The sequence below is a fragment of the Sebastes umbrosus genome, chromosome 10, assembly GCF_015220745.1.
Source record: "Sebastes umbrosus isolate fSebUmb1 chromosome 10, fSebUmb1.pri, whole genome shotgun sequence".
Taxonomy (NCBI): domain Eukaryota; kingdom Metazoa; phylum Chordata; class Actinopteri; order Perciformes; family Sebastidae; genus Sebastes; species Sebastes umbrosus.
This window is the reverse complement of record NC_051278.1, coordinates 21,492,249-21,508,765: the sequence shown is the minus strand read 5'-3', so window position 1 is coordinate 21,508,765 and position 16,517 is coordinate 21,492,249. Positions and strand designations below refer to the sequence as shown.

At 39.0% G+C, this 16,517-nt stretch overlaps 2 protein-coding genes across 2 annotated transcripts; both read right to left on the bottom strand.

Moving 5' to 3' along the window:
* Positions 1 to 389: 389 nt before the first annotated feature.
* On the bottom strand, positions 390 to 3,981 carry hmx2 (H6 family homeobox 2). Its single transcript, XM_037783096.1, has 2 exons — positions 2,812 to 3,981; positions 390 to 1,430 (listed from the first exon to the last, which is right to left on the bottom strand). The coding sequence occupies exons 1-2, from the start codon at positions 3,104 to 3,106 to the stop codon at positions 874 to 876; spliced, it is 852 nt and encodes a 283-aa protein (XP_037639024.1). The 5' UTR covers positions 3,107 to 3,981; the 3' UTR covers positions 390 to 873.
* Positions 3,982 to 10,343: 6,362 nt separating this feature from the next.
* hmx3a (H6 family homeobox 3a) lies at positions 10,344 to 16,148 on the bottom strand. Its single transcript, XM_037781357.1, has 2 exons — positions 14,511 to 16,148; positions 10,344 to 12,331 (listed from the first exon to the last, which is right to left on the bottom strand). The coding sequence occupies exons 1-2, from the start codon at positions 14,797 to 14,799 to the stop codon at positions 11,658 to 11,660; spliced, it is 963 nt and encodes a 320-aa protein (XP_037637285.1). The 5' UTR covers positions 14,800 to 16,148; the 3' UTR covers positions 10,344 to 11,657.
* Positions 16,149 to 16,517: the final 369 nt, after the last annotated feature.

The following is a 16,517-nucleotide window of genomic DNA, read 5'->3' as shown; positions in this document are numbered from 1 at the left end:
AAACAGTGTGTCATATATGTTAATTAACACCAGTGTCTTCATTTTTTTCACCTTATGGTTAAAGCAGGGGTTCTTAGTTTAAAAAAAAACAACCCTCCAGGTGATAATTACTGCAGCTCTACAACCAAAATTCACCTTTAATTTCTGATTATATCACGAGCCTTTAACATATAGAGACTACAACACTGGTTATCACAATAGAACGTTTCGTGTTCACATTAGTTTGGACGCTCGAGGGACAAGAAGTGTCAACAAAGCTATACCTTAACATTAACCTTGTTTGCAGTTGCTTTAAGTGTTTGCCTTCTGTGTTAAAAAAAAAAATCTAACTGTGTCAATAGTTACAAATGTAAGTACAAAAAAAATAAAATAAAACCAAACAAGCCCAATTTTCACTGAAATAGAAAATTTATTGAATGAGAAGGTTATTATTGAAGGTCTATAATTACAATAGAAACAATGATATTTTTCCTTTTAAATGGAATAATTGTTTTTTTTTCCTGTCAGGTGAAATAAAATTGCAATATATGTGAGAAACCAATTATGAATAAAAAAAAAAATTGTGGATTTTTTTTTTCTTGATATGAATGTTAAACTCAAAATTATTTTATCAGTTAAAGGAAGGATAATTAAAAAAAAGAAATAAAAGTACAAAAATGATTGTAATTAATTATACACATGGTGTATTTTATACATTTAGGGGAATTGCTTTCATGTGACAGTTGCTGCATAATAACAATTTCCTCAACAAATAAAGTGATACAATTAATAATATACAGGGGGGGTTATGTGGAGACACTTATTATAAGGATGTATTGTTTTTGTAAATGCTGCAATCTTTTTTAGTGGTGGGACATACAGAGTCAGAGTCAATCAGTACTCGATCTTGTTGTACAGGTTGTATAAAGGTAACCCTGGCAGGCTGCTCCCTGGGTAATAGAGAGGTGTTGGGAAGGCGATGGACCGAGGAACCGGAACGCGCAGTAAGGAGTTATCTCTGAAAACCAGCGGCATGCCCACTAGTGTCTGTGCGGAGGCGTGGGCCATGTTGGCCGCCTCCAGCTCGGCCGATAGCTGCCGTTTCCATTTGTTCCTCCTGTTCTGAAACCACGTCTTGACCTGAGTCTCCGTCAGCTGCAGGCTGGACGCTAAGCAGGCGCGCTCCGAGCTGCTCAGGTAGCGCTTCATGTCGAAGGTGGACTCCAGCTGGTACACCTGGCTCCGGGAGAAAACCGTGCGCGTCTTCTTCTTGGAGGAGTTGTTGCCCTGCTTGTCCGCGCCGTCCGTGTGTCTCTCCTCGGACAGCGGGGACATCTGATGGCACGGTCTCTTGTCCTGCTCCTCCTTGTAATCCTGCAGCAGCGGCAGGTGCACCGGCCGCCGAGCCAGCAGCGCGTCATTACCGGACAGGAGTCCTTTATTGGCGGGACCTGGAGGAGGAGAACGAGGAGGTGGTGTGAATATGACACATCTAGAATAAATTTAGAATATTTACTGTATTCTAAAAGAACATTCTAAAAGAATTTTCTAAAAAGAATATTCTAAAAAGAATATTCTAAAAAGAATATTCTAAAACAATATTCTAAAAGAATACAGTAAATATTATTGACGAATATCAACACTAAGGTATAAAAACAAAAAAAATAGTAATCAGCTCCATTTGGTCAGTTTCTTATATTCCAACAGAGCTGACCGCGTCTCGATCATTATATATCACAGGAGGACACTTAGTGTTTAGTGAGATTTTTGGCCACGTGTTTCAGTTTTTTTTTCTTATTTTACTTCAGGCTGTACAAAACAAAACATAAGACTATAGTGAATATGACATACTCAGTTTGAAAGTTCAAGTGTGAACTCTGACTTTTCTTAATCGGCTGTTGACTTTTTTTTTTTTTTTTAAATAAACAATTCGGGCACGATTACGCACGGTGCGTAAAAGTAAGCTATTAATAATAATAATAATAAAAAAACTGCTCTATTTAACGCTCAATTGGCGACGTGTAGTGCAGCAGCCATTTTCAGAAACATGTTTCATCAATTAGCAGGCTCAATTAAATTTAAAACGAGAGGAACAGACTAGGGGCTAATTATTCGACCCTTCCTCTCTTCCTCTGCTGCTGCTGCTGCTGCTGTGATGATATAGTCTGCTGCTGCTGCTGCACACAGCGAACAAGTGGAAATGGATGAGCTGCACGAGAGTGTGACAGTCACAAACACGAGCTAATAATGAAATGTGAGCTCAAGTGCAAACAAAAACAGATAGCCTGGTTATTTAAAAAATAAATAAATAAAAAAGGAGCTAATAAGAAGGCCTACTGCCATGCCATTTTATATAGTAAACACATAATATAATAAATGTGCGTAATATTATTTAAATTATTTTGTGAGATACTTAAATATTTGGTTTAGCTCCCTTTAAACATGCACTATCTGCCTTTAAACATGCACTATCTGCCTTTAAACATGCACTATCTGCAACCATCTTGGACTCAAACCACTGGCGCACTTTACTTTACACTATACATCCTATATATTACTTTATAGACTGCACATATGTACATACTACATTTATTTATTGCACATACTACATTTATTTATTGACGGACTGCACACACTATGTTCACCCATTCACTCTGTATCTTTTAAATCTCTATTTATTGTTTTTATAATTTTTTGTATACCTATATACCTCTCCTGTGTTTCACTCTGTTTGCTGATGTTGCTGCTTTGGACACCTGAATTTCCCTCCGGGGATTAAATAAAGGTTCATCTTATCTTATCTTTTCTGTAATAACAATAGATATTGCTCACCTAAACAGAAGTTGTGTGCTTGGTGCTGTCTGCATGGCTCTCCGTGGCCGGTGTCGGAGCAGAAGCAGTCCGCTGAGTCCTCTCCGCCGCTGCACTCCTCCTCGGAGGACACCGACAGAGAGCGCCTCCGCGGCGGCGGCAGCGGCAGCGGCAGAAGCGGTCCTTTCTTCTTGGAGAGCTCCTTCTTCCCGGAGCGCTGCGCATCGGACGCTGTGGTGCCCAAAATCGACTGGATGGTGAAGCTTGAAATCGGGCCCGACGAGCACTTGCTCCCGCTGTCTTCTGCGCTACTCATTCTCGCTTCATAACAGTAATTGAAGTCTCGCCTTGAATCTGTCTTGTCCTCTCTTTGTATTCCGTTATTGGTGCGTAGAAATTACGAAAGAAGCTTTTGTCTTCTTCTGTTTTTTCTGTGTGTCTCTCTCTCTCTCTCTTAATTGTGGAGTTTTAACATTGAAGGAGTTGAAGGTGTTTTTTCTAGAGCTCGGTGAACATGAGTGTATTGCTGGTCCTCCTCCTCACGCTGTGGATCAGAGGCAGCTTCATTTGCATGTAGGTAAGCTCCTCCTGGGCCAATGGCAGCCTCCCACACAAGCCCGGACATTTCAAACTCCTGTCAAGGTTTTTTGAGACGGGATGAGGAAGAGCGAGGACCAGGGCAGTGTTCATTACTGCATTCACAGTTTGTTTGTTTTTAATTATAATTTTATTTTTATTTTTTATCAAAACAATTACAATATGTGTTGCAATATGCTATTGTTCTGAGTAAATTAAAACTTGTTTATGAATTAAAAAAAAAATGTTGCACTAAATTGCCATGTGTCATATCTTCAGACAATATGTTGAAATATGTGAAAATGTAATTTTAAAAATCAACCTTTTGCAATATCTGCATTCAGCAGTTGTTTTTTTTTAAATTATAACTTTATTACATTATTTTTATCAAAACAAATGCAATATGTGTTGCAATATGCTATTGTTCTGAGTAAATTAAAACTTGTTTATGAATTTAAAAAAAAAAAATGTTGCACTAAATTGCCATGTGCCATATCTTCAGACAATATGTTGAAAAAATAATTTTAAAAATCAACTTTATTTTTTTTTTTTGCAATATCTTTCCTTTAGTGTGCGTAATGTGTCTTAAATATGCCTCATTTATAAACACAGATTAAAAAAAAAAAAAAAAAAAAATTGATTATGCAACCTGTACAACCAGGAAACGGCTCAGTCAACTGAGGATGACCTCATGCACGTTTTTTCTCGATCATCCTCTATGCATGCTAAATCGACTGATTGGGTGATGGTAACTAACACGCATACATACAGCCTTATATAGTTGGAACTATAACACAGAGAGGCCTAACTCATTTTTTCCCCCTGAAAATAATAAACTCATTCCGCGTCCATTATCAGCGATTAAGAATTAATTTGATCATTACTGAGCTAATCTGCCTCGTGATGACCGCGCGTGGAGTAGAGGCCGGCTAATTGATTGACTAATTGATTGGAGGTGGTGGGGGCTGAGTGCGCGCACGCGTGTGTGTCGTGGAGAGAAGGGGGGGGGAGGGGGCGCGCGCCTCCCACCACCACCCATGCTCTATCTGTGTCTGTGTGTGTGTGTGTGTGTGTGTGTGTGTGTGTGTGTGTGTGTGTCTGTGGGACAGCTGCGGGGCTCGAGCTTGGCCACATTATCCCTCTTTGACTGCTCTGTAAGGGAGCCCCAGACACATTACAAATGGTCAGCTTTAATCATCGTGTCAGCAACCTTCCCGGTAGCCACACACACACACACACAACCGGGTATTCGGTGTTATAAAGACGGGCTGGATGGAAAGGAAGAAGATGCTGATGATGATGTTGACAGCAGATTCTGCTCCTCATCATCATCATCACACAGAAGCATCTGGATCCGCGCGTAAATATCGTCAATACGGCAGCTGCTAAACGATCTGAACTAAACGCTTTGGCACGGGAGGCTTTATATATGAAGGGTGGGGGGGGGGGGGGGTAAATATATGAGGGCAGTCTGGGTTGGATGCTGGATTTATGGTGGTTACACATAAGGCGTGAAATCTGCAATGACAGTTAAATGGGTTTATTTTATATGCCGCTCTTTTCAAACAAAGACCTGTTTTTGTCAGCTGGAGCCTCCTGCGTCACTTTCAGACGACTTTGGCAAAGTGAGATGAGTTCATCACATGAGATAGTTGGACATATAACAGGCTGGCACGGAATGTATTACGCGCGCTGTTTTCTTTTATGTCAGGAGTCCGAGCAGTGTATATTATTAGTATCCATGTGAATGAGAATAATTAAAAGAAACACAAAAGAACAAGATGAAATACAATATGATTAGGATGAGTTGGAAAGGACTGTAATAGAGAGACACCATAGAGACACATCTGGACTAGAGACACATCTGGACTGGAGAGACACCAATGAGACACACATCTATGAAATGTCCATCCCTTACTCATGTTTCTGCGTTTATCTCTCTAACCACTGGCGCACTTTACACTTACTTTACACTATACATCCTATATACCACTTTATAGACTGCACATAAGCACATATTACATTTATTTATTGCACATACTACATTTATTTATTGACGGACTGTACACACTATGTTCAGCCATTCACTCTGTATCTGTTATATCTCTATTATTATTTTTATAATTTTTGTATACCTTTACCTCTCCTGTGTTTCACTCTGTTTGCTGATGTTGCTGCTTTGACCCCTGAATTTCCCTCAGGGGATTAATAAAAGTTCATCTTATCTTATCGTATCTTATCTTATCTTATCCCTAAAACTGCAAATGGAGCAAGTTTGGTGCTCTATCACAGTGATATGGCCGCCCTACTATACACACTGCAATAACAGAACAAGATCTTTGAGAGAGAGAGAGCGAGAGAGAGAAAAGGTCTGAGAAAGAAGACAGATGAAGTTATGAGGCGCTTTGATCCGGGGAATCAAGCTTCGATAAATATTAAACAAAGACCCCTTTACACGTGTGTATTATGATATATGGCGTGTCCAAGTCTAGAATAAGGAAATTACCTAGAGAAAATGATATCAATAAATTTTCTAAGTATAAACGTTGATTACGTTTCGATTTTCATTCAAGAAAGCTGGGCCTGCTCTTTTTTCAGGAGGCGCACATTTGTGTGTGTGAGAGAGAGAGAGAGAGAGACTGTGTGTTTGTGTGTGTGTGTGTGTGTGTGTGTCTGTGTGAGAGAGAGAGAGACTGTGTGTGTGTGTGTGTGTGTGTGTATCTGTGAGAGAGAGAGTTGTAAACGCAGAGCGCACGAGCCCTGGAGGTGTACAATTTATGTAATCTGAGTGTGGAAATGAACTGGGTAATTTATTGGAAAACACAAAGTCAGGAAGATTGGATCAGTACAGCCTATCCACGGGCTCCTATCCATCAAGTTCCAATTAACAACCTAACCATTGAGTTTTAATGGCTTTCCAATCTACTGCCCTGATAGACTCATCAATTCCTCGGGGAGAAATTAAGAAAATCGACCGCCCCTCGGCGTTCCGGGTGTCATTCTTCACAGCAACTATATGTCAAATTAAAAACACAATTAAAATTTAAACTGTTCCAATCAGACGGTGCCCTGCAACCTATGTTTCACTTAATAGAACTTTGATGAAAATCTGATGCGGCGCATTCAATCAGCAAAGCAAAATGGGAGGGATGGGTTTAAAACAAGGTTTACTCCTCTCTTCAAGGAAAAAGTGTCAAAAGTGTTGTTGAAACAAGCTTTTAACGCGTCAGATCACTTCTGTGTTTGATTATGGAAAGTAGTTTGGATGCGTTTGTTGACGCATAGGAGGGAATTAAAATGTGTTATTTTGGATTCCAACTCTTTTCTTTATGGTAATATTTCTTATGTTTGAGCAATCCAAAGTGCAGTATTGTGTTGTTTGTTATCAGGCAGGTTGAATCTTAAAACTATCCTAAAACTATGAAGCTGTCAATAGTTTGTCTACTTGCACACTATGAGGGAATTAAAATGTGTTGTTTGTGTTTAAATTAAAGGGACTGTGCAGATGTGTAGTTTCTCTGCAGGTGTCAGTATGTAGTACCCACCTGGACTCTGTCACCTGATAGAAGTCTGGAGGTGAATCTCAGATTAAAAAAGTGCAAAGAAATGTTAAAAACTTTATTTAAATCAAGTATTTCATCCTGGCGATTGTTTGTTATTGGTATTTATTACTGATTATTGATCGTTTGTTGACGCATAGGATCAGAGTGAGAGGTGGAACTATTACGCACACATTTACCTTTTGGGCCCATTTTGTTGCTGGAGGGAGCCAGAGGGTGTTTGTTGTTTGATAAGATTTGTTAAAGAAACTGACAACGTTATAGGGTGAGGATTAATCTTATATATATTCCATTGAAATATCACTGATACACATGATTTCCTGTCTTGGTATAGGGAACCTCTGCCAACCCCTCAAGGACCTCTCTGGAGACCTCATTTCATGAACCATTGCCAGACATGGTTCTGCCATGACAGAGACAATTTTGGTTCTCTAAATAAATGCTTTAAAGGTCCCATATTGTAAAAAAGTGAGATTTTCATGTTTTTTTTATTATAAAGCAGGCTTAAGTCCTATATAAATACTGTGAAAGTATAGAAACGCTCAATCCACAGGGAAATACACACAGCCCGTATTCAGAAACTGAGCTTTTGAAACAAGCTGTCAGGATTTCTGCCCATTTGTGATGTCACAAATATACAATATTTAGACCCTTGACATCATTTTAAACTTAAACATTCTAAATGTGTCCCAGTTTATTTCCTGGTTGCAGTGTATGTGAATGACATCAGCTGACAGGAAGTACACATGGACACAAGCTGTTGCTTAGTAACGCAATTCTGTTGCAATTCCGTTGAAATGCACCAAAACGGAGCGTTTCAGGCAGAGGGTAAATACAGGCATATTCAGGATGACAGTATGAGGAAAATAAAGTTTTTTTTTAACATTACAGCACGTGAACATGTTCTAGTAGAAACACAAATTACAAGTATGAACCTGAAAAAGAGCATGATATGGGACCTTTAATCTGTGCGTGCAGCCTTTAAATCCCACTATAACTAACTTTAATAGTCCAACACACACATGTGAGCAGATGCCAGTGGCCACAGAGAAGAAGCGTTACGCAAGGTGGTCGGGCCACTTGTGTGTCTCCAAACTGCATGGCACTAAAACCTCTGCTAGGGCTTCAAATTATCCCACTCAAGCTCTCCATTTTAATGTAATACACCGAGCTTCAGTCCGTCACGTCCGTTTGCCCCCGTTGCTTGCAAAATGTACTTTATCTGATTCTGGCCCCACTCCCTTTTTACATGCAGATGTCGCACAAATGGAAATTATCGAGTGGTCATTTTTTCAATTTATGCGCGCAAAATCAAGGTCACCCACAAGCTGAGCCGCGTAAACGTTGCTCTCTCGCTTGACGCAATATGATGCAGACGTTTGCGGATCGATATGTGCCAGAGGAATAATGCCATAGTAATCTATTAATTTGCGGTAATGGGGGGGCTCAACGCGGTAGGTGCGCGTCAATACTCGGGTGATCTGACGATATTTGAATGAACCCTTTGTCTCTTGATGAGGTCATTATATGAGTTTATAGCTGACTGATTCATTTCCAATAACTGTATATTAGCCTACAGATGGAAAACTGAAAATGACCTTTGAGGCAAAAGGTTGTTCTGAGAAATACACACGTGCCTCATAATCTGTTCAATTTTGTATTCCAACTCTTTGTTTTATGGTAATATTTCTTATGTTTGAGCAATCCAAAGTGCAGTATTGTATTGTTTGTTATCAGGCAGATTGAATCTTAAAAGTATCCTAAAACTATGAAGCTGTTAATAGTTTGTCTGCTTGCACACTATGAGGGAATTAAAATGTGTTGCTGGTGTTTAAATTAAAGGGACCGTGCAGATGTGTAGTTTCTCTGCAGGTGTCATATAGTGGCCACCTGGACTCTGTCCCCTGATAGAAGTCTGGAGGTGAATATCAGATTAAAAAAGTGCAAAGAAATGTTAAAATTTTTATTTAAATCAAGTATTTCATCCTGATGATTGTTTATTATTGGTATTTATAACTGATTATTGATCATTGCCATTTAGTGTGCCCAGCTCAACGGAGGAGTGTTCACTCCCTCCCTTCACTGCCTCCTCCCCTTGGACCTGAAACCCTTGTTACTTTAACATAATACATCCGGTTTTGTAAAAAAAAAAAAAAAAAGTAAAATAAACTAAAAATATATGTGCAATAACAGTATACGTAACTGTAAAAAAAATAAAATAAAATAATAATAATAATAATAATAATAATAATAAAATGAATAATAAAAACAAACAAGTTCAGGTTAAGTCTCACCTGGTAAAAAAAATACTTGCATCGAAATGTGATTCTTAAACTTGTTTTTCTCTCTTAGGTTAAAAAGCAATACCATCACCATGTGGTGGGGGAACCTATGTTGTATTGTTTTTGTGTATTTTTATTCATTGCCATTGATTTTGTTGAATCAATCCTCCACATTCGGTCAGACGTTGTGCTTCCTTATTCAAGAACAATGTTAAAGTAAGTTAATTTGCATGAAATGAAGTGGAATTCTTATTATTATTAGTAGTATTTTGCTTTCTTACACATTTAACTGCATTATTGAATTAAGTTAGCCTACATACAATGCTATGCACGTCTTCCTGGAGATAACCGCATCAAGTGTCCAGTGACACCTGTGGTCGTATGTGTTACAAAGTACCAGTTTAATCATTTATCTCTCATGTGAAATGTAACACCTTTTTTTGCAAACTTTGTTTAAATTAAGGTTACAGGGCAATACTGTGGAGACACTGTGAGATGTTATTGTCCAGATTAAAAAAATAATAATAATAAAATAACAGCAAGGATATGATTTTTTTTGTATACTATATATTTTGTATATCCTAAAACAATTTGCACCAGTGTCATACCTCACCATTTAAATATAGGTGGCATCACATTCTTGTAAAGAGAGGCGTTTCCTCATGAAGTTGTCAAAAAATACATTCATAAATTAAAAAGAAATGTGCTTAAAATATAAAAAAATAAGAATAAAAACCAGCATAGTGAGGTGGAGATACTTGCCATGGATCCTGACAGCCTTCCACATCACACTGAACACACAGACACACACACACACACACACACACACACACACACACACATAGATACAAGGCCATGAGAGAGAAAAAAAATGTTAAAAGACAGCAGCTCATACTCAGGGAGTAATGTCCTCTTCTGAATACATTACCCATAATTTTGGCAAGATGGTGGCAATTACGCATCTAATTGACCGAGCCACTTTTTATGTAAAATAACGTTTTTTAAAGTGCATCACACCAATATGATGACAGAAACCTATATCTGCCCAAACCACCACGTGTGTGTGTGGATGAGGGGTTCGACGTTTTGTCTATTATCAGAAAAGTAATTAATTTCATCCACTTTTAATTGTTGCATCTCTTTGTGCATAACATTTTATGAAAAATGTTGAATGTAGTAGTGAAAAAAAATAATATATGTTGATTATATAATATTAAAAAAGGCTCAATTTAACCTCCTCTGAGATTCTCTACAGAAGTCATACAAACATAATCTAAAATGTAAGGAATATTCTCCATTTATTTCACAACATGGTTCAGCAATACAATATCAAAACGTTGTTTTTACTGTACAAAGGAGAAGTGGCAGCTCCTCTCCCAGTGCCTCATTAAATATATACATTTACATATTTTTTTTTTTTTTTTACACCAGTGTAGTCGATATTTTTGTTGCTCCTGTTCCAAAAACACACAGTTAGATTAGGAGACATGGGGAGCTCACACTTGTGCTTGAAAGACGTGTCCATGTTGAGTGAGCAAAGAGTGAGAATCACTAAAACTAAACAGAATATTTTACAGTTGACAGTGTTTTTTGATTGTCCCCCGTCAAGCGCTTTTTAGAAGCAAAATAATAATAATAAAAAAAAAGGGAAATTACCACAAAGCCTCATCCATGTTCCAACGTGAAAAGATGAAAAAAAAAAAAAACATGTTTTCCATTCACAGCGCACACCGTCAGTGTATTGCACATCATAATGTAATGAGTTGTAAATAAAATGAAATAATTGTGTCAGATGATAAGCAGGCCCAGGCGCATTCAGGCCGCCAATTTTTGTAAACAAGGTTAAAACATAAAAAAAAAAAAAATAGAATAATGTGTACAGTTGTAGAGTTGGCCTGACTGGAAACAGTTATGATGTAAAAACAATAAAAAAAAAAAGACACTCATCAGGCAGTGTAAGCAGGTGGACTCCTGAGGTGGTCATTATACATAGGCCTATAATAATAATAAAAATAAAATAAAAAAATAGAATAATGTGTAGTTGTAGAGTTGGCCTGACTGGAAACAGTTATGATGTAAAAACAATAAAAAAAAAATAAAATTAAAAAAAAGACACTCATCAGGCAGTGTAAGCAGAGTCCTGAGGTGATCATTACATAGGCCTATAATAATAATAATAATAATAATAATAATAATAATAATAATAATAATATAAAACATGGGATTTGAATTGTCGGATCACGTGTAAACGGCACCCTTTTTGGAAAAAATGACACAAAATAGGCTTATTTGCCAAAATAGGTCCATGTATAGGCCTGACAGTGTGTCTCTTTTCTTTTCTTTTTTTTTTCTTCAGTCAGTTTGTACAAAAATATGTTTGTTTTTTTTTTACTTTTCAGATGATTTTTGAAAAATCGACACCCCCCCACTCTGTGTGCCATCTTATTTTTCAAACCGGTCTGAGCATCGGAACCGATGTGACGATGGGATGTGAGTAGTAGACGCCCGGGTGTGGGAAGGTGAGCAGCGGCTGGCTCACCGGCACGCTTCCACCGACACCGACTCCTCCGCCATCCGACGCCGAGCTCTCGTGGTAGAGGATCGGCACCCGGACTATCCTCTGCGCCGCCGCGTGGCTCAGGTTGGCGGCCTCCAGCTCCGCGGCCAGCTGCCTCTTCCACTTGTTCCTCCGGTTCTGGAACCAGATCTTCACCTGCGTCTCCGTCAGGTGCAGCGACGCGGCCAGACCGGCGCGCTCCGAGCTGCTCAGGTAGCGCTTCATGTCGAAGGTGGACTCCAGCTGGAACACCTGGCTGCGGGAGAAAACCGTGCGCGTCTTCTTCTTCCTGCACTGCTGCTTCTTGTCGTCGTCCCTCTTCTTCCACTCCTCCAGGTCGTCTTTCTTGTTGGCTTCCTCCGCGTCGCTCTCCTCCAGGATGATCTCATCGTCGCCACTTTTGTTGCTGTTGTTGTTGTTGTTGTTGTTGTTGTTGTTGTTGTTGTTGTGCTCGTCCTCATCGTCGTCGTCTTCTTTGGCGTCCGGCTCGGATTTGAGAACCAGGTCCGGCGAGTCTCTGTCCGTGCCCGAGGTTGGAGAGGAGTCTCTGGCTAGTTTGTCGAGGACTGAAATGAGGACACATGCAGGGAGACGTGGTCATAAACACTGGATATGATTTTATTAAAAAACTCAGAAATTCTATTTTTGTACGTTTTAATCTATTTATTTTGTTATTATACTGTTCAACTTGCACCAACAAAACCAAAGCAAATTCCTAGTGTATACCTCTTACACTTGGCAATAAACACCATTCTGATTCTGATTCTGATTCTGATTCTGGTTCCGATTCTGATTCTGATTCTGATTCTGATTCTGATTCTATTACAGCCTGTTGATACTGGACAGCCTGCAGGCTTTGGATGAAACTAAACTACTTGTAAATAGTGCCAGAAAAATATGACATAAACATAAAGCATTTTTTTATAGCTAAACATGACTGACAACAATATATATATATATTCAAATTATCATTTACCCTATATCCTCCTGGGAACCGAGTTAAAACAAAAGTGTCTTCCAATTACTTTTTTTTGTGATTTCCTTCCTATTTAGGGTTAAACGAAAATCTTAACAATTTAGGCTTGTTAAACTTTATTTTTATTGTCCACTGTATAGTGGACTACAGGACTATTTCAGTGTGAAAAGTAGTTAAAAAAAAATAACAGATTATGGCTGTAGAGTGATATTAAACCAAGAATACATTCAAATTGATAAAAAAAAAAACACATGCCATATCACTGGAAAGCCTAGGATGTCCTCTTTACAATACACCAGGGGTCAAAAGAGTAAGAGGATATGCATGTGGACAAAATGTCCACTAAAGTGGACACATGTCAATGGGCTGGGTCTCAGGAGGATACTAAGATAAGAACACTTTTAATAGACTAAAGAAATAAAAATATTCTAAATCTGCAGGCCTGCTTTTTTTAAAAAAAGTTGTATTTATCACTCTCCTAATTGAACAAGCTTTCAATAAAAAATCTCCCATTTATTCTTTGCATGAACGCATGATAGTGCGAGCGTGTTTTTAAATCCGCGCGTGAATAAATCACAGATAACAGGCAGGTAAAAAAGCTCTGTCAGTGACCGAGCCTCTGGGGGTGAGATGTTCACAGTGATGTTCACAGTGATGTTCACACTGAGCGCCAATAGACAAATCAAAAGCAGCTCGCTGCGCATCGCCACCCTCATCCGATGATTTGACGATGTCTACTTCATTTTATGCACAGCGTGTCACTTTATTGATCTATTATCACCGCGTCGTGGCATAACAAAATAGGCCTTCGTGGAGGACATGAACGTCAAATCACTATAGCTACACACTGTGGTTTGGTAAAGACAATGCAAGTCATATTATTTACCTGTCACCAAAACGCACAAAAAGCACAGTTGTGAGGAGAAAGTGGGAATATCTGAGAAAATATGAAGTGCCAAAAAACACACGTCATATACATATGTTGTGATTGTAAAATTTGAAAAATAATTTCTCTCTCTGTTCTTATGATAAAGACTCCATCATCCAAATAGAATTCAAAGTGTGAGTGTGTGTGTGCGTAATCCTATGACAAAATAGTGTTGTTTTGGGTCTGCCAGTCTTTCCTTGGAGTTGGAGGACATGGCGTCAAATCACTATAGCTACACACTGTGGTTTGGTAAAGACAATGCGCGTCACCTGTCACCAAAAACGCACAAAAAGCAATTTTATTGAGCTCATTTGTGAGGAGAAAATGGGAATATCTGAGAAAACATGAAGTTCCAAAACAAAAACACACATGTCCATGAGAGGTCCTATATGTTGTGATTGTAAATTTGAAAAATAATTTCTCTCTCTGTTCTTATGATAAAGACTCCATCATCAAAATAGAATTCAAAGGCTAAAAAGTGTGACTCTGAGTGCGTAATCCTGTTGTTTTGGGTCTGCCAGTCCTTCCTTGGAGGACATGGCGTCAAATAACTATAGCTATACACTCTGGTTGGGTAAAGACAATGCGAGTCATATTATTTCCTGTCACCAAAAACGTACTTTTATTGAGCTCATTTGTGAGGAGAAAGTGGGAATATCTGAGAAAATATGAAGTGAACAAAAAACACACATGTCCTGAGAGGTCCTATAATAAAAATAATGAAGTTTTCTCTCTCTGTTCTTATGATAAAGACTCCATCATGAAAATAGAATTCAAAAAGTGTGAGTCTGTGTGCGTAATCCTATCATAAATAGTGTTGTTTTGTGTCTGCCAGTCTTACCTTCGGCTCTGTGTAGGTGTGCGGATGAGCTGAGTGCGTATGGGTACCACCACGCCGAGGAGCGCTCCAGGTAGTGAGCCGGCAGACTGAACCTCTGCGCGGACAGGTCAAAGCGAGGAAAGTTGAAGTCCCCGACGTGGGAGAGAGAAAACCCTCCCTCCAAGGCCGCCTTGGTGGCAGCCAGCACTGGCTTGGGTTTGGACGGTTTGCTATCACAGTTCAGCAGGTTCTTGATGAAGAAAGGAGAGTCCTTGGCCGAAGCGCACGTCTCTTGCGTTGTCTCTGGCATCGCTGTGTTTTGTGGTCTGGGCGCAGAGGAGAGGACCACGGAAGCAGGAATTAAAACAGGAGGGAGGAAAAAAAAAAGGCACGGCTGACTTACAGAGTGTCGTTATCCCGTCTGAGACTCGATTTCACACCGCGTCAAAACGCGCGTCCTTAATTCTAGGCTAGAATAAAAAATAATAAAATAAAATGTTCGAGGCAAAATAAAAACAAACATGTATAATAAACATGGAGATGTCTCATTCCGGGGCTCTTTCGTTAGAAAACTGTTGTCCACCAGTGTCAGTCAGTCTGGCGTCTGATGCTAATGATGAAATAAAAATGTCATCCAAGTTAAATGCGGAAAGTATAGGCGATTGGGCATGTACAATGGCAAATGGGATTAAGGGAGAGACGGTGAGGAGAGAGAGGGAGAGAGAGAGAGAGAGAGAGAGAGTCCTCCCTCTGGCTGCAGGCTGTGTGCGCTCCTCTGTTATTGGTCTCATACAGTCCAATTAGGCAGCAAATGAACACAGGGCTGTTAGCGCCAAAAAGGAAGGTTAGGGACAAGCGCCTCATCACACAACTAACAGTCACACACAGATTGGCTGCAGGAGGTTACTCATAGTCTAGTGTGTTTTTTTTTCTATATTTAGTTATATATTTTTGAGCCACTTTCACTCCGGCTGCAGGGGTCTGGTGTATTTTGTTTTTTACATTTTTTATTTATAAATATATTTTATGGGATGTATATTTAACTTCTAAATGATCACCAATAGCTAAGTATTTAAAATAAATAGAAACAAAAATATAAACCTGTGCTTAAAGCTTGGATAGATTATCCAAGGTCTTAAATGTGATGCTTTTATAGAAAAACAAGATTGCATTAAATAAAAAAGCTAACTATATGTGTGAGATGAACAAGCCAGCCACTATGAGTTATCCTCGCAAACTCAAAAATAATAATAATACTTAAATAGTGCAAAAAGTGTGGGAATCAGATGCATCTTTATCAATAAAAAAACTCCTTTCTTGTGCAGAATCTTTTTCAATTTCCATCCTATAACTTTGACAAAACAAAATTAAATATAAGTGTTTGGTCACCATGCCAGCACTCAAATAGTCCCATTTTGTTCTTCTCAGACTCTTTATATGAAAAAGGCCTGAGATCAGGCTGCAGCTTTACTCCACGTGTCACCAATGGGCGATTAGATTCATATTTCTAATTCATTGATTTCCAGCGAGGGCCACTTCCACAACGTCTGCTGGTCGCAGCAGTCATTTATTCCTCCCTAATCGATTTGCTTAATTCATCCCTCAGATTGCACTCTTTTGTAAATGCGCTATGTATATTCACTCATTGATATTAATTGACTTGTTAAAAAGCAGTCCGTTGGTTGGAGGCTGGTGTGTGGATGAAGGACGTGGGAGACAGCGTCCTCTATGGGTGAAGAGGAGGAAATGCAGGCTTATGGAGAGGCTGTATGTTGGGTGATAGTATTTATCACGTTGTGGGGACTGTCACATTATGGGGACTCACTCACCTCCAGAGATCAAAGATGCACCAACAGTGGCCACTTTTAAATCTAGACTCAAGACCAAACTGTTCTTAGACGCTTTTCTTAATTGATCAAATGCTGCACTTTACTGTCTTTTGATTGTTTTTATTACCCTTTTAATTTTTTTTCTTTTAACTTATACTTTTATATTCTTTTATTCGTTTTTATCTTATGCACGTTGTGC